This window comes from Vigna umbellata, chromosome 6, assembly GCF_029865625.1.
Source record: "Vigna umbellata cultivar VRB3 chromosome 6, Vumbellata_1.0, whole genome shotgun sequence".
Lineage (NCBI taxonomy): Eukaryota > Viridiplantae > Streptophyta > Magnoliopsida > Fabales > Fabaceae > Vigna > Vigna umbellata.
Window position 1 is genome coordinate 35,458,374 of NC_142170.1, and position 26,944 is coordinate 35,485,317.

Sequence of the window (26,944 nt, forward strand, 5' to 3'; positions counted from 1 at the left end):
GTTGATAAGGAACAAGGTGGTTGGTGCATGTTGTATCCGCTGTCGTTGGTGTTGCTGAGGAAAATTTGTTGTGTTGTGAATGTGTGAAGAAGCATTGGTTATTTAATTTGGAAGAAAAAGCGTAATGAGCATGTTGTCGTTCCTTTTAGTGAAATCACACATTTCTTAATAGTGAAGCTGCAAACTACAGATAGGAAAGAAGGCAAAAAAGCTGTTAGATGTCATTATCAAAGGCTTAAAAAGGTGTGGGTAGAAGAGATGGCAATCGAGAGTTACCTCTCTATCATCCATGACCTTAATTATATCTCACCACTACCACAGCGTAGCGTAGCGTAGCGTAGCATAGCATAGCGTACCATCCTTCAATAGACTCATTAAACAACTTGGAAGAGCTTGTGAGTATATATCACTGAGGAGAAAGTTGATGAGTTGGTTGAACTTGAGTTGGGGTTCGTAACAAAACACACATTTGTTTGTGTTTGTGGGGCTAAAAAACGACCAAAACAACTTTAATCTCTTGTCTGACCACACTCTGCCTCGCTTTGCAGAAGCATCAGCAAGCTCTCATAGGCCACACAGGTACCGTTTTCTTTTTCTCTCCCTCACTCTGCTTCCACCTATTCTATTCTATTCTTTCTTCCAACCCCATGTGACATCTCCTTAGCTCAAATCAAAAGCTGGATCACTCACACACTTCAATGTCCTATTGTAGTTTGTGTTTTTACCCTCTCAGTACGACCACTTCAAGTCATTGAAACTTTAAATAAATCTGCATACCCTTCACAAAATTTTGGGATGCTCACGTAAACAAACTCCAACAATCTTCTAATTTACTCTGTCCTTTTACTCCCCAAGCTCTGTCTAGATAAAAACCAGACACGTGAGTGAGTCACCAAGAAAGCCTTTAGCTATTAGCTTTTCTCTTCTAGTGTATGTTTCAATCCGTTTTGCTTGTGTTATCCGATAGGGAATCTAATGAGGTTGCAATTGCAGGTTTTGGTATTTTTGGGATCAGCAGCAGTGGCAGAAGCAGGACACTCTCCGTAGCTGCTGATGAAGGCTCAACAAGTAACCAGTTTTAGGAGTGTCAGGAACTAAACAGAACCAAAGCGTACTACAGTACTACCATGCGAAGTACCAACCTCAACAAAAACCTACAAGAAATCCATTACGAGTGTAAAAGGAAAGGAATCTGAATCTCGGGCTGTAGACACGAGAATCAAAAAGGGAGAGGACGTATTTTGAGCGTATAAAGTAGGGGTGTCAATTGTCTTCATCAGGTTGTGGAAACTTCAAAGGGGAGTAGCTATGCAGAAGACAGAGTAGAGAAGCCGAGGAATGGGGATGAAGAGCACTGGGGGAGAGATTGTTCAGGTCCAAGGAGGGCACATTGTTCGGTCCACAGGTAGAAAAGATAGGCACAGTAAGGTTTACACTGCAAAGGGTCCTCGTGATCGCAGGGTTAGGCTCTCAGCGCACACGGCAATTCAGTTCTACGATGTTCAGGATCGTTTAGGGTATGACAGACCGAGCAAGGCCGTGGACTGGCTCATAAAGAAGGCCAAGAATGCCATTGACAAGCTCGCTGAGCTTCCTCCGTGGCACCCTACTGCCAACGCTGCAGATGCAGAGAACAACCATACCAATGCAGGGTCTAGTGACATGGCCATTGCAGAACAATCAGAGTCTTCTGGTTACAATTTTCAGCTGCAACGGCAATTAGGTGAGGACCATGATAACCACCATTCAGTTTTCATCCCTGCACCTATTGACACTGATGCAATAGCCTTCTTTCCCACAACCACTGCCACCTCCTCCATCAATTTCCCAACCTACCCTCCTGACATAATCTCAAGAACCAACAACTCCACTGAGGATCTTGGCCTTTCTCTCCACTCCTTCCAAGACCCTGGCCTGATTCATGGCCAGTCCCAAGCAGATGCAAACCAAACACAAACACCTTCCAATCACCAAGCCCTCTTTTCTGGCTCAACTCAAGTGGGGTTTGAAGCCAATTACCCCAGGATTCTGACTTGGAACAGTGATGCAGGCACGGATATGAACAGAACTGGGTTCATGGTCAACTCATCAGCGCTTCTAGGCCAAGGTGTTTCTGCTGCATATTCCCAAAGGGGGACCCTTCAGTCCAGTTTCTCACCATCACTTCGTCCTTGGAGTGACATTCCCATGGCTTCTTCCTCAGAACATCACAAGTCACAGCCAATTCAACAGGCTTCCATCTTTGGCAGCAGGTTTCTGTCTGATGCATTGCCAGGGTTCTGCATCCCAGCTAGAATTCAAGGCGAGGATGGGAGCCACGGTGTAGGTCCCGACAAGACATCATCTTCTTCTCCTAATTCTCATCATCGAACACAAACGTGAACTGCCCAATGCTGCACCGTTCCTTATTTATCAAGTACTTTGCTGATTATCCATTTCTCTTTTCTTGGACAGTTATGGTAAACATTCAGAGAAAGAAAAAGGAAAGGGTAAAGGGACCACTTTATGTGATTTGTGCTAACATGTCATCTTTTTGTTTTTAATGGAAGAAAGAATGAAAACCGATCAAAGTCATTTCCCATGCAAAGCTGCAAATTGAGTAACAGAGTTATTGCCTCACTGACTATTATTCCTTTTTAAATTCATCTCATGGATCTTGCTATGCAGGAGCATTGTATACCAGACTTGAGAAAACGTGGGAAGATTAAGATGGAAACGTTTTGAATGATCTACACAAGTTGTCTGGTTGGGTTCAGCTTTTTTATGGCTTTCATTCCCCTCCTTATTGGAGCCATCACGTTGGTGCTTTATATATCTTTTGACAAAAAAGATATTTATGTATTATGCATTATTTCTACGTGACACTTTGCTGAATTTATATCACTTTAAGTTGGATTTCCTGGTTTGTAACTGATATGGCCTCGTTAATGTCAAGAATAGCATAGTTCATCTGATATAAAGTGAACAGAAGAGGTTTATGTCGATTTTTGGTGAACCCCACTTCAAGAAAAACTTAAATCGAGTATGGTTTTGATGCAGTAATTCTCCTCTGTCTAAGAAAGATAATTTACTTTCCTTTTTTCACCAACTACATTTAAAGGAACTCTTAAGTAGTCAAAAACACTTTCCCGAATCATGTAGCTTTATATTTCTGCATCTCCTTCAATTTCAACTAAAACCATCAAGAGGGAACTACATATGGCTTGTAATTCCTAATACAATAGGCAAAACTTGAAGTAAAGTAAATTTCTTATGGCAATTATATAAAATGTTTGCTTGCTTGATTTTGTCTGAGTCGGTTATTGCTTTGTGTTTATTACAAATGCAGACAACTCTTGTATGCACAAACAAAATTCAGCTTAGATTCCAAAACATAAACCCTCAATCCAAATCATACTATAAAGACCCCTATGACAAAAACAACAAGTCTTTTATCCCCAAAAGCATTTAAGATCCTACCTGTTAAAAGCAAACACAAAGACAACGTCTTCTTCAACTTTAGAGCCAACACAGTAGCAGCCAACATAAAAACAGAGAAGCCAAAATCACCTACCTCACAACATATCACCCTAGCAACCTCTAACAAAATCTCTGTCCCTAAATTAGCTTAATCAATTGCAGAAGATCTAAAAACTAACATCATGTTCACAATGAAGCACTTTTTCCTATAAACATTCAAGCCAAAACCCGCATGTTATCTTTTTGGTACCTAAAAAATATTAACTTGACATTGCTTCGATCGTAAAACTACTTACTGTCATTACCAAAAAGTAGTCTTTATGCTAATGTGTTTCGTTGCATAGGTAGCTTTGCCGTGTGGATGCTTAAGAGGCCTTTAATAGGCTACATAAGCACTTAATGTGCTAAATTAGGCTCTATTAAATGGATTTTTTGATAGATTAGAGGATGAGAAAGAGAGCATCGCAGTGAGATTTTCCAAAGTCAAATATAATAATTGCGTACACAACTTTGACAGATGAAAGTAATGCCACGTCAATGTGCGAAATTCCTCTGCATTCTTTCTTTCTTAGCTTCGTAGTCATGGATGGCATAAACTAATTATGGATAAATAATGAGTGTAGTTTATGTTTCATTTTTAAGTATAATAAGAACAAAAGAAATTATCGTCTTGTGATAACAACTTTAATTATATTAATATTTTGTTAATGATTAATATATAGTTAATGATGTGTTTAGTATCTAGTTTGTTTTATGTGTTTATTGCAGGAAAAATTAACATTAACAAATAATTAATCTGGAAGAAAATATTAAAGATTTTAAACTTATTAAAAAAAAGAATGAAAAACCTTCTCCAATCAAACTTATTAATATGTGATAATTACTAAACTGTGTTTATCCAACTATTAATGGATTTCAATCAAAATTAGTAAAATTAATGCTTTCATTAATATTGTAATTTATTTTCTTATTATACTGAAGAGAAAATATATCAATACTTATTTTATTAAAGTAATTATATACACTAATTATTTATGTATGGAATATTGCAATTACTTTTATGAGCCAGCCATATAAACTATTTATATATTTCTTAGAGTTTCCTAATCAAACTATTTGAAATCTAATTAGATAAATGTTAAAAGAGTCAGAAAGTGAAATAAATTTGAAAGTAGGGGTTTCAGACTTTAAATAGCTATGTATTGTTTGGGTAGTTTTAATGTTATTGGTCTTATTAATTAATCTCATAACATCGATTTGGAAGATAAGAACTTCTTATATATATTTTTTATGTTGAGGTATATATAATTTATATATTTTTAGTCTAAGACAATATATTAATTGATAATTTGATATCAATTTAATAAGAAATAAATTTAATAAATATTAAATTCTATTAACTTTAATGATGATTTAATGTTATTAATAAGTAAACTTTAAATTTAATTTAATTTTAGAAAACAGAAAAAATAAAAATAAAAATAAAAATGAGAGATTGAGTCACATGATTTAAATGCTGATCCTATCTAGCTAGAATCTTAATTATGATAACTTCACCTAAAGAAGCATGAATCTGTTACCCTATAAGATTATAGGACGGCAGAAGACAAACAACTTGCTGCCACGTTTTGTCACAATTTTGTATTACTCTCAAGTTCTTCATTAGTATAACACATGGAGGCGTGGGTTATAGATAGATTAATATGACTTTTAATGTAATTATTAAGATAATAAATTGTAATTATACTCATTCATTTTCATATAAACTTCTGAAACCTCAATTAAATTTCTCACATAAATCATTACAATTATATATTACTATGTTGTAATAATATTTATGCTTTTCTAAATGCGTGCCGATCTTAAAATAAGAATATCATATTATATTCCTATATAAAAACATATATTATCCCATATAAATGTGAGTATCTTGTAGTCAGACATTTTATATTCATATATGATTAGACACTAGTGTATTTAGGAAACATAACTTATGTCCCGTTTATAGGGATATGAAATATTTACAGAATGTTTGTATGCAGGGATTGTCAAAGGTGAACATATTAGAAAGAAATTTAGAAAAATGAGGAATTAAATATGAATAAAAACATGAAAAATAAAATAACTTTTGGTTCTCAAACTTATTTTATAAATGAATTAATACAAAACTCACAGGAAAAGAAATCTATGTTCTGAATGTGTCACATAATTTCTTAGCAAATTAGCAAAAAATTTCCCTATTAGTGTTAACACTCTGAATCAACGAGGAGTTAATATGATATCATGTAGTGTTGTCGATTAATTGGTTCTTTTCAACAATGAATAATCTATAGCTATGGCATGGAGTAAAAAGAAGGTGTCGTCTGTGATTATTTTTTTACATTTGTTATCTGTAACTCCAGGTAAATCAAATTATGTTGGTGTGAATGATTTATAAGTATTAGATGGAGTGCTTATTAGGTGAAATAAACCATGCTTAATAGTCTCTCTGCTACTTCTCCAATACAATACATTAATACAAAGTTACTTTAAATATTTGAAGAGACAACTACTGCAACCTGTCAAAAGTCTCTCCCTCGACTTTTCCTGTATAAAATTAATTTGTAATCTTAAATCTATTTTTAACTCTAAATAATTTAAGCTCCAAGATAGAAAGTCATTATCTTTTAACCACTTATTCTTCAGTATATATATAAAAGATTTTATCCAATATTAAAAGCTTTCAACTAAGGGAAATTTATTTTCTGTTTGAGTGCTCATTATCTTCTAAATGGACAAGAGTTGCATCGATAGAAAACATATTATTATTTAAATTAGTCAAATTAGAAGATAGTTAATGTTATAATGAATAAACATAATTAATGTACTTTGGTAGAACGTGTTATTTAATTATATTACTGTTTATGAACTCTTACTTAGATAGATATAAACTACACTACCTAATCTCATGTTAATCTTGAAGTCATAATTTTTTCCTTAGCTTAATTGTGACCATTATAGTTTATCAATCTTGCTTATAGGAATGTGTTCCAACTTATGTATGGGTCAAATATATGTCGACTTAATGTGTCGACATATACTCGACTTAACAAGTCAACATGTACTCGATCAGTAGCAGGTCGACATGTACTCGATCAGGAACAAGTCTTATATCATTATACTCGAAATATACTTAGATGTGTATAATACACTCTAGAATAAAAGTTCCAAATATTTTTTTTATCTTTTCATTGTTTTTAAATAATTATTTTAATTTTAACTTACTTTGAAACATATTACTTACTTTAAAAAAAGAATAATGAATATAATGTCGTAATAATAAGTTAAGTGTATAATGCAAGACATGGATACAAGAGATCATTGAAAGGATATAGAATTGAATGCAACAATTAATGATGTTACTAAAGGTGGAGTTAGTGCAATGAGTTTTCATAAGTTATCACACTAATGCAACAAAGACTTTTTATTTTAGTTAAAAAAGACATTTTATGCTGGTTTTGGAACCGGCATAGATAAAGACAAATAAGAAAGTTTTTACTTTCTATGCTAGTTGTAGAGCTGTCAAAATAGGTTAAAACTTGCGGATCAACTCGACTCACCACGAGTTTGGACCGGGTTGAGTTTGCAAAAAATGAAATTCTTTTATACGGGTCAATTTTCAACCCGGCTCACTTAGAACCCGGTTCACCCGTGGTGAGCCGGGTTGGACCCGTGGTGAGCCGGGCTGACTCACCAACCCACCTAGTTTAACTTAATTATTTATTATTTTTGTGTTTTAATATTATTAGTTAACATTTTTTTATTATATTATAAATGGGAATAACGAAAAAAGATGTTTCAAGAGAAAAAAATATTACAAATTTATCTATTCAAGTTTCTAATCTTATAAATGGATAAATGATACAAAAATTATTAATATTATAAACTTATTTATTCGCTTTTTGGGTTTGTTTTTGGATTATATTTGAGTTGTATCTTAATTTTTTATTTTAAATATTCTTTGGAGTTTAACATCATTTTAGAGTAAAATTATTTAAATTTGAATTACAAAAAAATTTTAATTTTTTTATTTAAGAAAAAACTTGTAATTAAGTGAGCCAACCTGTTTAACCCACCAACCCATGATGGGTCGAGCCGAGTTCAAACTTTTTCGGCTCACTAATAAATGAGCCAGATTAAGTTGACTCACTAAATGACCAACCCGTGGTGGGCCGGATTGGGTGACCCATTTTAACAACACTATTGGTTAGGCTACAACCCACATATAAAGTATTACTTTAATTCTATTCCTATATTCTCCAAGAAACCCCAACTCCACCATAAACGACACGCTATACCCCGACCTCATGCTCATTGTCGCTATCATTCACTCCCTACTTCGCTTTCTCTGCCTCTTTGTTTACATCCTTGAGGTCTGTGTTCTCACCACCACTTTTTTTTCCTTCAATACCACTATCGTTGTACACTTCTCCTCCAATGAGTTTTGGGACTTTGGCACCAACATAGCAAACACATTTTGATATTGTCCCAATAAACATCAATAACAAATTATGGTTTAAGGCTAACCAGAGTGAGAGCAACCTCTACGAGAACAAAAACAACCACTCATGATAGGAAGAAAGCAAGAATGACAACCAAGTACAACGAGAGGGAAAAGACAAAAGTTAATGCAAGCAAGAATAGTGGCGCGAGGAGGAGAGAAGTGTGAGGAAAGAGAGTAGTGCGAGGGAGGAGAGTAATGCGAGTATAACAATGAAGTGTAGTGCAAGGAGGAGAAGAGGGAAAAAGAAAAGTAAAATTCTATACCAACCATAGTAAATAACTGACACAATATCTATTTTTAAAAATTTAAAATAATATAGATGCTCACTTCCTATTTCGATTATAGGTATAATCGACATAGAAAGTCTTTTAATTTCTTACAAATTTGTTACTGTTCTCACTTTCTATGTTTGTTCAAGTATAATTGGCATAAAAAGTCTTCTACTTTATTATGAAATTGCTACCATGCCCACTTTCTATGTTGATTATAGTGATAACTGACATAGAAAAATTTATTATATTTACAATTCTGCACCATGTCACTTATTAAGTTAGGTGGATTATAACCAGCATAATAAGTCATTATAAAAAACTATTTTTGCACTAATGTTAGTAACATGTTTTGGACCCACCACAATTTAGTTAAATTATTGAATGCATATTTAGCATTGTATTATTGATAAACAACACTTACAAAACAGATAAATATAGGATATTTGTACTTAAGATAGTAGGTGTGTTGCCCACATCATTGATTGATTTTTGTGTTACTATCTAATGAACGAGAAACAAATTTCATTTGAACTCTATAAAGATCTAAAGGATATTTTCATATGGATGTGTTCATTTATGTCATTGTTAGTAACAAAGACATATCTTGTGACTTCCTACCTTCTATTTTAGTTCCACATGAATAAGAATATTAAAACTCTTTTATGGATGTATGAAGAATTGTGATGGATTATGCATATTATGATTCATTGTTGAGTAAAAAAAAAGTTTTAAAATTGTTTAGTTGTTATAACCGTTATTTTGTGACCTAAAGTGATTTTACAGAGGGAAATATTTTTTTAGATATAGGTAAGAAATATTATAATCTTTGGAAAATGCAACCTGAAATAAGTATGTATGTTCATGTTGATGAATTTTTGTTAATATAAATGTAAAAGTTTTAGAATGTATTTCTAAAATATATTTAGAATACATTTTCAAATAAAAAATTAATTATAAATTGCATAATTTAAAATTTAATTAAAAAATATATTTGAAAATGTATAATTAAAAAAAATTATATTACCAAATTCGAAAAACATACATAAAAAAAGCAAATGGAAAAGATAAGCAGCCAATGGGTTGAATAGTAACTCTCAAATTAAAAAAGATGAGAGGGCGAGGGGGTTGTGGGCTGCTACATGGAAGAAGAAGAATGTGCTAGAGAGAAAAAGAAAACGTGAGCTTTATTTATTTTCATTAAGGGTAGAAAGATCTTTATACAACCCATATGGGTGCAGCTGGAAAACATGTGGGTGCGGAAAAAACTTCCATTAAACTTTTTTATGTTATGTGGGCTTGAGGCCTTTTATATGTTTATTTCAATATTTATACCGTCGTCTATAAACTAGTATATGCTTAAATTAGTTATAGTCCATGCATTACATAAATAATAGGTTTCTTTTACCAAACTGATGCAATTTTATATCGTTTTGAAAATGGAACAATTTTAAAATTTTGTGCATTTAAGTAAATTATGCTTGGAAGTACAATTTCAAAAATGAAGAAATTATACTTCCAAAACCATAAATTTGGGGGAAGACAAATTTTTAAAATTGAAATCATATTCAGAAGCACATATTTATTTATTTATTTATTTTAGAAATAGGGTCTAAAATCATAATATCTATATATTTAATATTTCTTTTTTAAAATTGTGCATGATAACACGCTTTTGTTTTGTTGTTTTAATTGCTTTTGTGTTTTTCTTTTCAGAAAAAAGTCATTAAAAATGGTTTCCACTAAAACTTTGGACTAAATAACATTTCGCTACAATTTCTTTTCTACAACTCTTTGATTTTTTTTGAAATAAACTAATTGATTTTTTATTTTGAAAAACTTATTTTAAAAAATTATATGTGATTTTCTATTTTAATTTTCTATTTTTATTTAATTTATTTTACATAATTTTGCATAGTATAGTTATTTATTTTAATAATGGTATTAATTTAATATAATTTTTGAGAAGGTTTAATTATGTTTTGGATTCTTAATAAATTTGAAAACTTTTAATTGAGTTTCTATTAAATTTTTGTAGTATATTGAATCTTCAAAATTTTTAATATTTTCAATTGAGTATATGCAGTTAAATGTTTATGTTAACTTTGAAACTGATAATTATCTTACAATTTCACTCTGTTTAGATGTCACCTAATAATATTTTATCTCAATAGATGAGGACGATTCCAAGATTTATTGTATTTAGCGAAAATTGTTTTTAAATTTAAATAAAACTTATAAAATTATAATATTCAAAATAAAAAATAATGAAATAATGAAATAAATATAAAATTGTTAAATATAAGAGTGTTTCTTCCTATACCTTACTAAGTTCATCCTGTACCTCCAAATTTTTTTAATTCCAAGTGTACCCTGTCAGCAGCGTCAGTCAGTATTTTTTGTTTTATAAAAAAGATGAACCATTTTAAAACCTTCCACTACCGTATCTCATGCTTCAAACCCTACACCCCCTTTCTAAAACACTCTTCTTTTGTCTACGTCCTCATGTGCCACATTTGAAAACACCTTCTTAAAACACCTTCAATTGCACATGAAGTTTTATCTTTCCCTATGAACAACACAAACACAATCATGATACACCATTAGGTCCATTGATTAGCACAAACTAGTTAAGAAAACTCAAACACTATATGCAAGCACTAGTAAAAAAAATTTATTTTAACGCGCTATATACGCCTCGATTTTACTGAAACCGAAGCGTATAAAAGCGCGGTGGCAATTTTGTAAATTCTGAGTGATTATATGCCTCGGTTATTTTTGAACCGGTGCCTATGTCTTTTACTGTCTCGGGTAAAAGGACAACCAAAGCATAAAAGTCATGTCACTTCACCACTGCCAAGGAGTTTTTTTTTTCTGACAAAGCACTATTACCTCGGTTCAACTCAGAACCGAGGCATAATATGCGTTATTGCTTCATGTAGAGGCCCAACCGAAGCATAATGGGCTGCCCCTTTAGGTTAAAATCTGAAAAATCTGAAAAGGCTTTTATCTTTCTCTCTCGCATGGGATTTTCTCTCGCACGCCTCTCTCATCTTTGCCTCTCCGTCGAGCCACCAAGATGGTCTGTGCCTCCCTCCGCCGGTGCTTCTTCCAAGGACTCCACGGTGCCTCCAGTTCTCTCGCTGCTGCCGCTTATTCCTCCGACAACTGACACCGGTGCCTCCAGTTCTCACTACGGCTCCAGTTCTCTTTGCTCTTCCTCCGATTCTTACTCAAATCCTCCCGCCAGACCCTCCCAACCCATCATCATCCAACCAGTTTCCTACCCTGTCAAGCCCAAATCCCCGCCGCTAGAACCCTCGCCGGAATCCTCACCACCACCTGCCGAACTGCAATCCCTCTGCCCGCCGTCGGACTCGCAACGCGCATGGAGGCCAGATCTGTGGTCATCGTGAGCCTTCAATGCCAGATCTGTGGTCATCGTGAGCCTCCAATGCCAGATTTGTGGTCATCATGAGCCTCCGGCCACCATCGCGTGTTTCTCCCCCAACGGCGAGTGGGTCGCCTCCGCCGACGCCTCCGGTACCGTCACGATCTGGAGCACGTGAAACGATCTCCGACCGCATCAACCACCTTTAGTGGTCCCCCGACGGCCTCCGAATCATTGCCTGCGGCGAAGGCCTAGAATCTTCTCGAAACTTCTCTGTGTGTGTGTGATATTATGTTTGACTTCGCTTATACGTGTGTTGTTGTTGTTACTGAAACATGCTTTGAGTTCTTACTATGCTATGAACCCCCAAAATGAAGCCTTGAGTTCTTTGTATGCTTTCTGTGTTGTTGTTCTTACTGAAACAGGCTTATTGTTGGTTGACAGTGAAGAGATGATGGCTAAGCTTTGGGAACGTTAGAAGATCATTTCACAGTGAATAAATTAAAAAAAAAAACAAGTTACCGCCTCGGTTACCTAAAAACCGAGGCATAATTCATTCTTTTCTGACTCAGTTGATAACCAAGGCATAAAACCAATGTCTTATTACCTCGTCCGAATATGCTTCGGTTGTAAAACCGGTGCGTATAAACAAAACCAACCGGTACCATATCCTCGTAATGCGGTAGTGAAGCTAAAAAGAACCACATACAAAGAAAAAAAATGAATGAATCGAGAAAAGAGGTAGAAAACTAACCTACTCTATTGAACAAATTGGTTGAACATGAGTGAAGAGCTTGCCACGAGAATCACCTTTGCGGTCCTCAATCTTCAAATAGATAAACGAATAATAAGAAAACCTAAAGAGAAAGAAAATAACTTTAAGAAAAAAAGTTTTTAGAATAATAATGTATTTTAAAATAATGAAACTATTTATAAAAAAATTATTTATATTTTAAACTTTTAATATTAAAATAATTGAATTTAATGTACTAAATATATTATCTTAAATGTACTAAATATACTGTCAATTTAATGACATAATTTTCTAACCTCTTAATTAATATATATATATATATATATATGGGGTTTGCTAACGCGCGTACGCCTGTTTTTCAGTTGGTACATTTTAACAATGTGTACCGGGTTTTAGTAGACAAAAATATCCTTATATACCATGGATTCTAAGTTTTAAGGTTAAGGGTATTTTCATAATTTTCATTCTCAAAACTAAAAAAAAAAAAAACCCAAACCCTTACTCACCTCTCTCATTTCTCTCATTCTCTTTCATCTTTCTCACTCCAATATTTTCTCTGTCATCCCTACTGTAGCCCCAATTGAAAAGATCAGAAACATCCTACTGTAGCCCCAATTGAAAAAATCAGAAACACTTGCCGTTAAACAATCTTACAAAAAAATGATTTTATAATGAGTTTTGATCTTATAATTTTTGTCTTATCTAATTTTAGCTAATTTTCACAAGCATAAAGGAATTGGTAATTGACCTGGAAAAAATCAGAAATACTTGAGTTTTTATTTTATAATTTTTGTCTCATCTAATTTTATCTAATTTTCACAAGCATAATGACATCAAAGGAATTGGTAATTGGCCTCAGAAACACTCGTCGCTAAACAATTTCTTACAAAAAATGACTTTATAATGAGTTTTCATTTTATAATTTTTGTCGTATATAATTTCATCTAATTTTCATAAGCATAATGACATCCGAAAGAATTGGTAATTGGCCTGGAGGGGTTTTTTAGAGATGATGATTCAACATATGCAGATGATGAAATTAGAGAAATTAGTGAAGATGGTGAAATTGAAGAAATCTTGAATGAACCTTTGCTTGAAGGTGAATATGTCAATGACTCAACTCTTTACAAAGGCAAATTGTTTAAAGGCAAGTGTTTCTGATTTTTTCAAGTGGGGCTACAGTAGGGATGACAGAGAAAAGGTTGGAGTGAGAGAGATGAAAGAGAAAGCATTGAGAGGAATGAGAGAGATCAGTAAGGGTTTAGGGGTTCTTTATTTTTTAAGTTTTGAGAATGAAAATTATAAAAATACCATTAACCTTAAAACTTAGAATCCATGATATATAAGGGTATTTTTGTTTACTAAAATCCGGTACACATTGCTAAAATGTACCAACTGAAAAACAGGCGTACGCGCGTTAGCAAACCCCTATATATATATATATATATATAATGAATTAATTGTCTTAGGAAAACGATTTGTTTTTAATACATATTAAGTCAACAAATTAAATCTGTTTTAGTTGACATTCCAAAAATACCAAGTACTATATGCAAACGTTTTCTGCACGGAGTTGGTAATATATTTTGATGAAACAAAAATTTAATCAATGTAACCTTGGATATTTCAACAACTATTTGTTGAATTAGCTGTTAATTTTCAAATATTATATAAATATAGTTGAATACACGGCACAATAGTCCATTTTGATCACTCTTTCCCTATTAAAAAGAGGATTCAACACGTTTCAGCCTTTTGAAAATATATTATTAATTAAAGTATTCAGTTAAAACTTAAATAAAAAAAGGAAAAAGTTTCCAAAGGTTTAACCTTAATAACCTTAATTTGTGTTTTCCATAAGTGATATTTAAATTATATAATATAATCCAAATAACTAACGGAATCTTGATTTTATTTATTTATTTGATTTTTTTTCTAATTATAAAATAATACAAGCTGTGTTTTCTTTGCCTTATGTTGTCAAACTCTTTAAACTATTGTACGACGATTTACATAAAGTATTACGTTATTTACTAACTTTGTTTTAAAAAAATATTTTAAAATTTATCATACAATTAAAATTCTATCAGTATAAATCATGCATAAAAAATATATTAATCTAATAGGGTTTAATTATGTTTTGAGTTATGATAAATTTAATAACCTAGATTAGAACCTCTTGTATCTTTTACCATATACTTTATTTTACTTCACTAGCTTGAATGGTTATTAGAGCTACAAGATAACATTAATCTGAACTCCCACTTTAATGCGTACATTAATTAAACTAAATATTAATCCTCCTTGAATTAGTACCAACCATCATCATACAAATCACATACACAAATAATCCTTGCAACAACTTATAGGATCCAATAAAACATTCAAACAAAGTGAACATAGACATGGTTGAAACTCTGCTAGTCTCGCTTAACGAGGGTATCACTCACTTAGTGAGTAGTGCTTGGAGGTCCACTCTCCTAGCGGCAAGACTTCTCATCAATGAGTATATCCTTGCCCAAAGACTACACAATTGAGTAAATCATCCAAAGAAGAGTTGACACACCTAGCGACAACCGAGTCAATAAACTCTCTTACTCTAGACTCACTCAATGAGTATATCCTTGTCCAAAGACTACACAATCAATGACTCTATGACCTTGTCATCACCCAGTGACGCAACCTCTTGTCTAACGAGTCTACATAAATTTTCATAACATAATTCTATAAATATATGTTATTCCACCAATACCACTTTAGTCCAACAACACATACCAAGATAAAGACAAACCATTTCGAATTATACAACATACATTAACTTAAACATCACAATTCCAATGACATCAAGACAATATTTTCAAATTTCATCATACAACTCAGATTATGCAATTTAGGACCATAACCCCTCATGCAACCGATAAAACTCATCACACAACTCATTCAATAACGAAAATCACAATACAATCATACAATTAGTAACTTCAACATTTATATAATTTAGGAATATTGTGTGACCCAACCCAAACAACTCTAAAAATACCAAAACGTCTCTAGCTCTACATGATGCTCTATCTTCACATAGAAACATCACAAAAATGATCAGGATATCACTTATTAGTAAAAACTCATATTGATGACTTAAACAATATATGCAACCAAAAGAATGACAACATGCAACAACAAAACATATTGGACCAAGCGAAAAGGCGTAGAAAACTAACTTTTGTTATGAGAGAAACTGATCGGTCCAACTTGAATAGCTAGTTAGGAGGATCTCTCCAACTATCTCAAATCTTCAAACAGATAAACATACAGAAAAAATTCGTAAAGAGAAGTTAGAGAAATTTTGATGAGAAATTTCTAGAGAAATAATATGTTTTAAAATAATGAAAGTCATTTATAAAAAAAACTTTTTACTAAATATTTTTAATATTAAAATAATTAAGTATCTCTGTTTTCAAATTACTATCAATTCTAATATATCATTTTCTTGATCTTTACAATAAAAATGTAAAATATGTAACTACATAATTAAGAAATGTAAAATTATAAAATTATGAAATTATAAAATTACAAATTAAAAAATTATGAAACTAAACAAATTATGAAATAAAAAAATTATAGAATTATTAAATTAAAAAATTAAAAAATTATGAAATTAAAAAATTATAGAATTATAAAATTATAGGATTATAAAATTTTAAAATTAAAAAAATATAAAATTATAAAATTATCCAATTAGAAAATTTTAAAATTTTAAAATTATAATGCAATAAAGTTATAAAATCATACAAATTATAAAATTATCGCCTAGTGAGTTTACATAATTTTGCAGAACATAATTATGCTGATATTTATCATTCTAGTCCTGCAAATCAGTTCAACAACAATCACATATGTCAAAACATATCAACCATCAAATTATACACTATTCAATTGTTTAATTCATCCCAATTGCACTATCAACATGATAACATACCAAATACCAAAATACAATTCATGTAAACCAAATGAAATTCTAACTCAACTCCATTTGTCATATTTCATTAGATAAATAATCACATAAACCAAATATTATACAAGCATACAATTAACAATTACAAATTATCCATTTAAACATCATGCAATTAGTTTCTCTTGCTTGAAAGACAGACCAAACACTCTAGAATTCCTAAAACCACCTCCAGACACACATGAAGCTCTATACTCCTTTGAACAACATAAACATGATCATGACACAATTAGGACCACTGATCAACATAGAACTCAAACCCTACATGCGAACCAAAATGGTCCACATGCACAAAAAGAACATACAAACAAATAAAATGGGCAGAAAACTAATTTACTCTATTGGTGAAGCTGATCAGACATAAGTGGAAAGTTCGTCTCAAATATCACCTTAGCTGTCTTTAATCTTTAAAACAGATAAACGTAGATAAGGAAATATAGAGAAGGAAAAGAGTTCTAAATTTTTTTTTAGAAAAAATAAAAATTCATTTATAAAAAACTCTATTTATACTTTAAACTTTTAAGAATAAAATAGTTAAATATCACTATTTTAAACACACTATTAATTCTAAAACACAATTTTTATTATATTAAAAGTCTGGTGCATAATTTTCTTAAAATATGTATTTTAAAAGTCTAATTTGTTTAATTATATTTTTAATTAAGATGAAACACATTGCATTGAGCAACTTAGCATTTATCTACAAATAATAAATGGCCCAATAAATTGCATTAACTTGTACAAAGAAAATTTAAATAACATCTTTCTGGTCCTATAAATTTGATTTTTTTTTTCAATTTTCACAATGATTACTGTCTTTAAATTTTAAAATATTTAACTTCTTGTTTATTCTTAAAGTTACTTTTGTAATAATGTTGAACTTGTTTTAAAGACTAAAATTGAATTTTTTAATCAAGGTGAAAAAATATAATACGTTATAAATCAAAAGGTAATAAGAAAGAAAATTAAAGTTAAATTTGCAGAACTAAAATTATTTTATAAAAACAAACTTTTGTTTTTCTGTCAGTTTCAAAGACTTTAAATAGTCATAAAAGATGACTCAGTGCAAAGGTAGTTTATGTTATGTGTCCTGGCTTTGACTTTAAGATTCAAATATTCGTAAATTGGAGTACTAATTTCTAAGAAAATCACAAATGTTCTAACACGTGGAATAATGTGTACGTAGCCGTATTCCCACACACATAATCTTTTGGTCCACCACCTAAAGTAATTAAAGAAGAAAAAAACTTAAAATCTTATGGGTGTTACTCCCTCCACCACCACATTTTCTCCCTCCACCTCCCCAATCCTATTACATAATTTTTGAATTACAAAACTAACCTTTTATAATTACAAAAATAACCTTTTTACTTTTTAATCCTAATTATTTACTTTAACCCTAAAATCTATCTTTCTACCCCTTCTCACCCACCTCTCAACCCTCTCAGATTCTCACCCAAACTCCATCACATCCGTTTCTCATCTTCCATTTTTCCTCCATATATGTTTTCTTCCTCCTTCAGCGATTCGGTGGTGTATACTAATAACAATAAAGATCCTCAAAAATACATTATTAAAATACATCAAAATATATTCAAAAATAATATATCTAAAAAAATAAATTATATTATTTAAATATCTTCAAAATTAATATAAAAAAAACTGTAAAATATAAATCGTATAATCTTTAAACGGATGTCAACATCCGTTTAAGGGAAAACGGATGTCAACATCCCTTTAAGGGAAAACGAATGTCGACATCCGTTTTCCCTTAAATGGATGTTGACATCCGTTGACGGATGCTCACATCCGTTTAAAGATTATACAGTTTATATTTTAGGGTTTTATTACGCACCTTCACGCCTCTGAACCTTTCACGCCAACCAGCACCTTGAAGCACCACAACACTCACGGCTGAAGATGAATTGCTTTTCCCACTTTCAATCTTACTAAACACAAAGTCCACCACACTCTCACGTCACAATTCTATAAAAGAGAGAAGAAGTGAAACATGAGAGACAACCCAAGGGTAGTGAAACGTAAGAGACAACCTGGGAAAAATAATAAAGAGAAAGATGGAAGAATGATAAAGAGAATGAATGTCCACGTGAGATTTTAAATAATATTAACCTGAAATTTTAATAAGGGTAAAATAAGAATAAAAAAATAAAGAAAAGGGTAAAAGGGGAATGGGGTGGTGGAGGAAGCAAGTTGTGGTGGTGGAGGGAGTAACACCCAAATCTTATTTGGGTAGGTTTGGGATATATATAATTATAAAAATTACTACGTAGTTTACATTTTATAAGAATTAAATAATTTAAAATTCTCAAATTTAATCGTTTTAAAATTATTTGAAATTGGAAATTTTCTAAAGATTAAAACCTCTTCAAACCAAAAATTTGGATTTTGACGTTGAAATATTAAGAAAGGTTTTTTATGTATTCACGCGTATTATTAACTAAGTGTGAAATATGTTTAGCGTTCATACTTCAAAATAATACGTACAAGATTTTACGTTAGCTTTATCTTTTTTCCTTTTTTCTTTTTCTAAATTTGCGGCAGTCAACTTTCACAAGAACCCCTCCCTCCATTTTCCCTCATCCTTTTCTAATTAAACAGTATATATTTAATATTTAAAAATCAATAAATAAGTTTAATGAACAGTGGTTTTGTTCTTACAGTTACAGTTACATTTACCTAACGTTCTCTACACTCCCATTCCCATCGTTTTACTTTTTACCCTAAAGGGAGCAGCAATGTCAACGTTCAACAGTCAAAAGCCTTGACGAAATGTGAGTTTCTTGTTAGTTACAACCTTGGACTTTTGTAGCCACACAAGAGAAGAAGAAAGTAAAATATCCAATAGGAAAACACCATTTTTTTCCAACTGCAACACAACACCACCAACTCATTGTTCTTACAAAGTTCTCATATATAAATACCCAACCCAAAACACATTCTTCTCTTCAATGTTCATCACCAACACCTTCTCTTTCTTTCTCACACAGCCATGAGTTACTTCGACAACGATCACGACCGCAGTCCGTTTTTCCAGAACCACAATGACTTCAACCGGAGGATACTAATCACCGCCATAGTTTCCCTATCAGTCGTGCTAGTTTTAGTGTTTGCTCTTCACATCTACGCAAGGTTTTTTCTGCGCCGTCAAACTCGCCGCCGAAGCACCATATACCAACTCAGTCTCAACGTGGCTCACGCGCAAGCCCAACCGCCAATCGCCGGCCTCGACCCTGCAGTCATCACCGCTCTCCCCACCTTCCCCTTCAAACAACAGAACGACGCCGTTGAGTGCGCCGTCTGCTTGAGCGTTCTCGAAGACGGAGAACATGTCAGACTCCTTCCTAATTGCAAGCATAGCTTCCACGTCGGCTGCATCGACAAGTGGCTCGCCTCACACTCCACGTGTCCCATTTGTCGATCCAAAGCGGAACCGCTCCGACTTGAACCGGTCCAGCGCGAGGATCCCACCCGGTTGGCTCTTCCCACCGCCCCGGTATTGTTCGAAAACGTGGAAGGAACGTCCGACGGTGGTAATGGGTCGCCTAAAATCAACGGCTCCAATTCTAGGTTGAGTTCATTTCGAAGAATTCTCAGCAGAGAGAGATCGTTGAGGAGACTCCAACCTTCTGCGCATGATGATGTTGAACAGGACTTAGAGAGACAGTGATAGATTCATTATTGAGGTACTACCATGTACGTACATATGTATGTATTTGTTTTTTTTTTTCTTTTTTGATACTTTTTTTTTGTTCATTCATTTTCTCAACATAATACAGCTTGCATAAAATTGTCAAGGTTTGGAAATATGAGTGATTTTTTTAATGAATAATTTTGCAGATGAGAGTCATATACGAGTGATTTGGTTGTTTATTGTCTTATTATATATATTAAATTAATTAATAAACTTTGTAAAAAGGATTTGGTGTTTGGTAAGCCGAATTAGCGTGGGAGATATAATATTGGTAGATTAGGTGTAGTCCATGTGGGCTGATTAGAAAATTAAGATTAATTAATTTATTAATTAGTGATTTTTGTGTTTGTTTTGTTTCTACCGGTGCCTTATTACTACCATAGTCATATGTTTCGGTGGGAAGTCAAAAATCAAGATCCTCAGTATTTGGGATTCTTGTTGACTTGTTCCTATAAATGTAACTGCACAAACCTAGTCGTAATAGAATAACAATTCATACATTTGATTTTTTCTAAATGAAATTTAAATATCTTTAACTAAAATTGAAATACGATTGTAAGTTATTTTTTTTAATATGATTTTCACTTTAGAGAGTATGATTTTTTTTCAAAATTTTATAGACTTAAAGTAACATAATCTATTTCAATACTTAGTTTGTTGGTATAAATATTAAAGCATATATTTATGATTATAAGAATGCCATCATTTTAATTAAAAACATATATATAAAACAAAGCTTAATAAATTTTTTTATTTATAATTTTATGATAAAGAATTTAAGATTTCAAGAAGAAAAATTTTCATTGAATACTTGAAAAAAAGAAGAAGAAAATAGTTTATATATATATGTATGAATATTTATGTATGTTTACATATTTATGTGCCCCTTAACCATTTATTTGTAGTTCCATTCCTGATTTCAAGGTCTGCAGTAAGTAGGGTATCACTTATAAACCCAACAATTCTTCAAAAACTTGTTGGCTAAACTTTTAAACAGTAAAAAATCATTTATATAAGAAGGTTGACGATCTCAATTTATTCTTAACTTTTATAATTAATAATTATTTCAAAACTAATAACGCACATCATAATTTTTAATTGTTTGACAATGTTAATACTTCTATTATATATATGGATTTTTGTCTATTAAATTCATTGGATTTTAAGATGATGAAACCTTTCAGATATAATACTTCTCATTCTCATTATACTTAATGTTGACAAATAAATTTATTAGTTTGAAACTATTTTATCGATTCTAAAATTGTAATATATGAAATAAAAAAGTTGGATAAAGTTTTAAGAGAAGAAAACTATCTATGAAGAGAGAGGTTATCCCTGTGCCTCAACATCATCCGCCTCCTTTCTTTTTTTATTTACAATTCTACCCTTTTAGAAAGAATATTTTATTATAAAAAAGTTGACCTATTTAATGATTAAATTGAAGTAACAGCCCTACACTCCTTCCTAACTGAGTTCAGTCTTACCTTCAGATTATTTTGTAAGCCCTACACTCCTTCCTAACTGAGTTCAGTCTTACCTTCAGATTATTTTGTAAACCCTACACCCCTTCATCCCTTCCTCCTCCTTGTCTCTCCTTGCATCTCCTTGTCGCATTTCATTTTAAGCTCACATTTTTGTCCTTCCGCATTCCTCTTCTCCTCCCTCATCATCAACTTCATTTATTTTTAAGTTCTTCTAATACAACAGTGTGGATTTTCTTCTTCTCAGAAAGTTAACTTTAAGGGCAGATTTCCTTAAGGTCATTGTATGATGCATTGAGTGTGATAAAATATGTGCTTGTTTCATTTTTATCTCTCTGTTTCGTATTTGATCTCTTTAATTCGTTTTTGATGGGAGAAATTAAGGCCTTAACCGCACTTGAAATTGCGAACGCCGCACATGGAACTGCGGCCGCCGTACATGGAAGTGTGATTGGGAGGGATGAGAACCACACTTGGAGTTGCGGTTGACGGTCGCCGCAGTTGGACCTGTGGTAGGGTTTCGTGTATTACTTTATTTTCTTTTATTATATTTAATTAAATTTGTTTAAAATTTATAAATTATATTTCTTTTATTATTTATTATTTAGATTTTTGATATTTATTTATAGTATTAAATTTTTGTTTAAAAAATATGTGTATGAAATATTATGTTAGGATATTTAATTTATTTTGGTTAATATTTTATATAGTTTTTTGTTAATATTTTATATTTATATATTTTTAAAATTTTATTTTTAGTTATATTTTATGATTAAATAATATTGAATATGTTTTTGAAATATCTTTTCATTTTTATTTGTTTGTTATTTTATTTTAAAGTCAAAAAAATAAAAAGAGGGAAGGAGTGCATGTAGAACAACAAAATGATATTTAGGGTTACTGGTGATTACGAAATCATTAACTTATTATTAATTTTTATTGATTTAATAAATAATTTAATGAATAAAGGGCAAATGTGTAAAATGAGAGATACAGAAAGAAATGGATGAGGTGTAGGGAAGATGCTCCTAAGAAGATGTCATAAAACCAATAAGTTTATCTTTCAAACAGTTACCTTAGATAATTTGTGAATACTAATTGGATATAAAACTATTTTCTAAATTCAATATAAATCACTAAACACAAGTTTTAAAGCGAGCAGTAGAGCATAACCTATAAATCATCTTCTTCTTCTTTTTGTTAAAATCAATAAGATGTTTAATTAATTTATGACATTAAAATTATAAAATAAGAAAGAAAAAAAAAACATAATATGTTTTTAAAATTCTAATCCTAAATAAGCAATTATAATTAATTTAAACATAATCATGTTTCGTAAAAGATGCTTATTTTTCTCATACTAAGAAAACCTCTCCGCCATCTTCCTCCCTTCACCCGTTAACCTTAGAACCTTCACATCATCACATATTTATAAATCAAACTATTAAACAAAGCGAGTAAACGAGTTCCATAAGAAAAAATAAATGTGTTTCGACCGAATCCGTGAGGACCCTGTTAAAACACACAAGTTTGTTGGGCGGACGATAACGAACGGTGAAGGCTGGCGAACGCTTCCTCACTAACTGATGCAGATCGGGCGAACGTTTCTGAATCCCACGAGCTGAAGAAGGCCGGACATGCATGTGGCAGGCGACACAGTGGCGGACTGACGCTACTCCACGCTCTAAGTTGGAGGCCGGACGGGTTTGTCCCTATGCGCTCCCAGTGGGTGGTTCTCCTACTCCAAGACGGGTGGTCGGGTACCTGTCAAAGGCACTCCAACGCTCAAGTCAGTAATATGACATAGAAATATGTGATGCATGTGTTGCATCGTAAGGAAAGTTTTTTTTGGAACCCATACCTGAACCTTTATTTATACTGATTGTAATGGACTTTTACCTTAAATGGGCCTGATAACGACCCTTTTACCTTTAGTGGGCCTGATGATGATCCAATCACACCCTTTAACCATGTAGGTTAGGAAGGATGGCCGGCCAGGGATGTTAACCTAGGTGGGCGGCCATCTGGTTTTGCTGTCCGGTCGCATTGGACGTTCGGCCCGGGTGCTTGGTCCGGGTGGACGCTCGGTCCTGTTTGGGTGGACGTTCGGTCCTGGTGCTCAGCCCGGGGGGCGCTCGGTCCTGTTTGGGTGGACGTTCGGCCTTGGTGCTCGGCCAGGGTGGACGCTCGGTCCATGACTACGGAGTACCGGTCGGTACATTGGCAGGCGGCAGTGTTAACCGCTCGCGGATGTCTTTCCGTACGGCGCCCGATCCTGCTGGTACATAAATGGGCGTCCGCATTGACACCTTCTCGACAATCAGGAGGATGACATGGGCGGCCGGTCCGTTTGGCGACGTGTGTGTCTTTCCGTACGGCGTCCGGTCCTACTGGTACATAAGTCCCCCAAGCCCGAGCATAATTCTATTATGTGGAGGGGTTCTCTTAGACGGTTCTCATTAAAGGGAACGAGATCCCAGCCGTGCTTTTCCTTTTTAGGTCCTTTGTGCTTGTTTGTAAGTAGACGGGAGAGTACCAGTCATGCCTATTCAAGCTATTCGAAGCTGAGGATTTAGACCGAGATGTTGAGGCCCTTGGGCGTGGCCGCCCTGTTGAACGTTCGGTTTATTAGTGGTCGACCTAGGAGGGTGGTTGGGTCCCTGTGCAGTCGGACGTTTGCTTGGACGTTCACATTGAATGGTCAGTCCTGTTCGGTTAAATGGGTGAACGTTCGGCCTTGGTGCTCGACCTGGAAGGACGTTTGGTCCCATTATATTGGACGCTCGATCCTGTTTGCTTAAATGGGTGGACGTTCGGCCTTGGCGCTCGTCCAGGGAGGACGTTCTTGTGTTATCCGCTCGCTCGCTCTATGCCGGGAGGACCTGTCGGTACAAAATGCATTATAATAAAATAAAAATATAATTATTGAAATTTAAATTGCTTAGAACAAGTGTCAAAGTATTGACCGCAAATAACTATATTCGAAAATTAAAAGAAAACCACACTATAAGTCATTAATTGTAGATAGAAAATAACCTTAATGTATGTGTATCTATTGTTACTCATAACTCGAATAATCTCAAACTGATTGTCAAATATATCCATTTAAGATTCAATTAATTATTCAAACAGTTAGTAATAAGATTTAATAAAATTAGATCGAAATTAAACTGTTTTTAATAAGAAATATATGAAAAAACTTATAAAAAAGTTAAAGATATGATTTTTGAAACTTTTAATATTACACTTATTATAACATTAAATGCTAATGGTTCGGATAAAAAACTAACTTAAACACATAAGAGTATCTTTAATTGGTAATTGATACTACGGATCATTTGGAGCAAATGAATTTGGAACAAATAAATAGTAAGAAAAAGAATTGAAGGGTAAGAAAGATTGTTTGAAGTGAACAATAAATCTTATACACCCGAAATATTTTCAATTATTTTTTTAGTGTATAATTGTTATGTAATAAATTATAATTTTTTTTATTTAAGTATGAGGAACAAATATTTTTTTATATTTAAATTTTATTATTATTTAAATTATTTTAAAATTTCCTTTTAATTTAGATATTTTTTAATCATAAAAATTTATTTATATTATTTTATTAAAGATTATCGGAGTAGACAATAAAATCAACTTAGCACATATTTTTAATATCCAAATCGTGAGATATATTTCAACTTAATATAGACACGAAGAGTCAGAGAATAACCATAAGTAATATAAAGAACTTAAGTTAAATTAATATTAATATAAAAAATTGAAATTAACAATTTTAATTTATTAAATATCTTAATTTTTAACAAAAGTTATTGAATTTTAAAAAGAAAAGTCGGTGGTATACTTGAAAACAGAAACTTAAACATAAAAAAATATAAAATAAATTTTGAAAACCATAGTCACTTAAAATATCTATCCATAACTCAGTTCAATTGTATCAGTACGAGTAAAACTAACCTCTGCATATTGCATTTCAGAACAGAAGAATCATAGGACACAAAAATGGACTAATTTTCCTCCCAGAAACAGAGACCATAGTTCATAACACAACCTTACATTTACTCCCTTTGATTTAAATTAAGTACAAACGCTGATTTCAAAATAGATAGATCTCTATCCTTAAACAATGGGTAAGGATGAAACTATGGAGAATAAATGAGCGGCGATAACAAATGGCCAAAACCACCACCTCCGAACAACTCCACCGCACCCACTCGTGTCTTCACCGGGCATCGATCCCGTCGATGACGCGGATCCCGAGAGGCTTCCGTTGTTCACTATCGAACTGCATCACATTCAAAACAAGCCTTAAACTTTCAGAATCCAAAATTTTGAAAAACAGAAAAGAAAAAACTGAGCCCAATTGATCAGTGCTTCTGCTACCTTACCTAGAAGGGAACTTGCAATTACCGAAACCTGAAAAATTAAAATAGAAAAAGATGAGAATTTTTTGGAGGGGATTTGAAATTTAAGTAGTGAAGGATAAAAAGGATAAAAGGGGTGGAGGTGAGAACTGACTGGGGTTCAAGGAGGTGATGGCGGCATTGTTGCCGAAGTTACAATTCTCTTCGGCGATCTCGTGTTTTCGGAAATAATCATTGAAAGCGTACGACGCCGTATTCTGCACGCTGGAAGGGTCGAAGCAGGGTCCTCCTCCCTGGATCGATCCGCAATCGACCCCGCCGGCGCCGCAGGCCCACTCAACAGCCGACTGCAGCGCCGCGTCCTCCGCGTTGTTCTTGGCCACGCACCACACCTCCCGCGACGGTGTGTCGCCGCCGACAAAGCCGCATAGAAGGAGAAGAAGAAAGAAGTGACACGGAGGAAAAGGTTCTGTCTTGCGCATATTATTGTCGTGATGAACAGTGAATTCAATTCAACTGAATCAGTGAGGGATACCTTGTCGAATTTGATGTCACAAAATCAAACGTCAATCGTTGCAACTTGCATTTGCAAAAAATAAAAATAAAAAAATCTGTAACTTCTGGAGTTTTGCTGGATTTAAATTCGTCAATTATGTCAATTGAGATTATTTTCAACTTGTGTTAGTCAAGATTCTTTTTCGACCAATATCAATTAGAGTTATTTTTGTATAACATAGGATAGAGTTATTTATTGAGTAATATTCCACTCAATGTGAGGGTGATTACATTTTGCGGTTTATTGTTTGGAAAATTTTTTAATAATTTTTTTTACAACATAATATAATTTATTGTTAAAAAATTGTTAAAAGAGATCGTTAACGTATCATCATGGTCCTTATTGTTTTTATTCAAATAAACATGATCTATTTTTTTATTTACATTTGATA

The 26,944-nt window shown here is 32.9% G+C and overlaps 2 protein-coding genes and 1 pseudogene across 2 annotated transcripts; 2 read left to right on the forward strand and 1 right to left on the reverse strand.

Annotated features, from left to right (window-relative positions):
- LOC148197339 (transcription factor TCP4 pseudogene) lies at positions 1-2,984 on the forward strand (annotated as a pseudogene).
- A 16,302-nt stretch (positions 2,985-19,286) lies between these two features.
- LOC148197340 (RING-H2 finger protein ATL40-like) lies at positions 19,287-20,185 on the forward strand. The gene has a single exon (XM_088093323.1). The coding sequence runs from the start codon at positions 19,439-19,441 to the stop codon at positions 20,114-20,116; it is 678 nt and encodes a 225-aa protein (XP_087949449.1). The 5' UTR covers positions 19,287-19,438; the 3' UTR covers positions 20,117-20,185.
- A 5,395-nt stretch (positions 20,186-25,580) lies between these two features.
- LOC124832607 (PLASMODESMATA CALLOSE-BINDING PROTEIN 5-like) lies at positions 25,581-26,608 on the reverse strand. The gene is made up of 3 exons (XM_047306855.2): positions 26,152-26,608; positions 26,022-26,049; positions 25,581-25,918 (listed from the first exon to the last, which is right to left on the reverse strand). Exons 1-3 carry the CDS (start codon positions 26,477-26,479, stop codon positions 25,753-25,755), a joined length of 522 nt encoding a protein of 173 aa, XP_047162811.1. The 5' UTR covers positions 26,480-26,608; the 3' UTR covers positions 25,581-25,752.
- Positions 26,609-26,944: the final 336 nt, after the last annotated feature.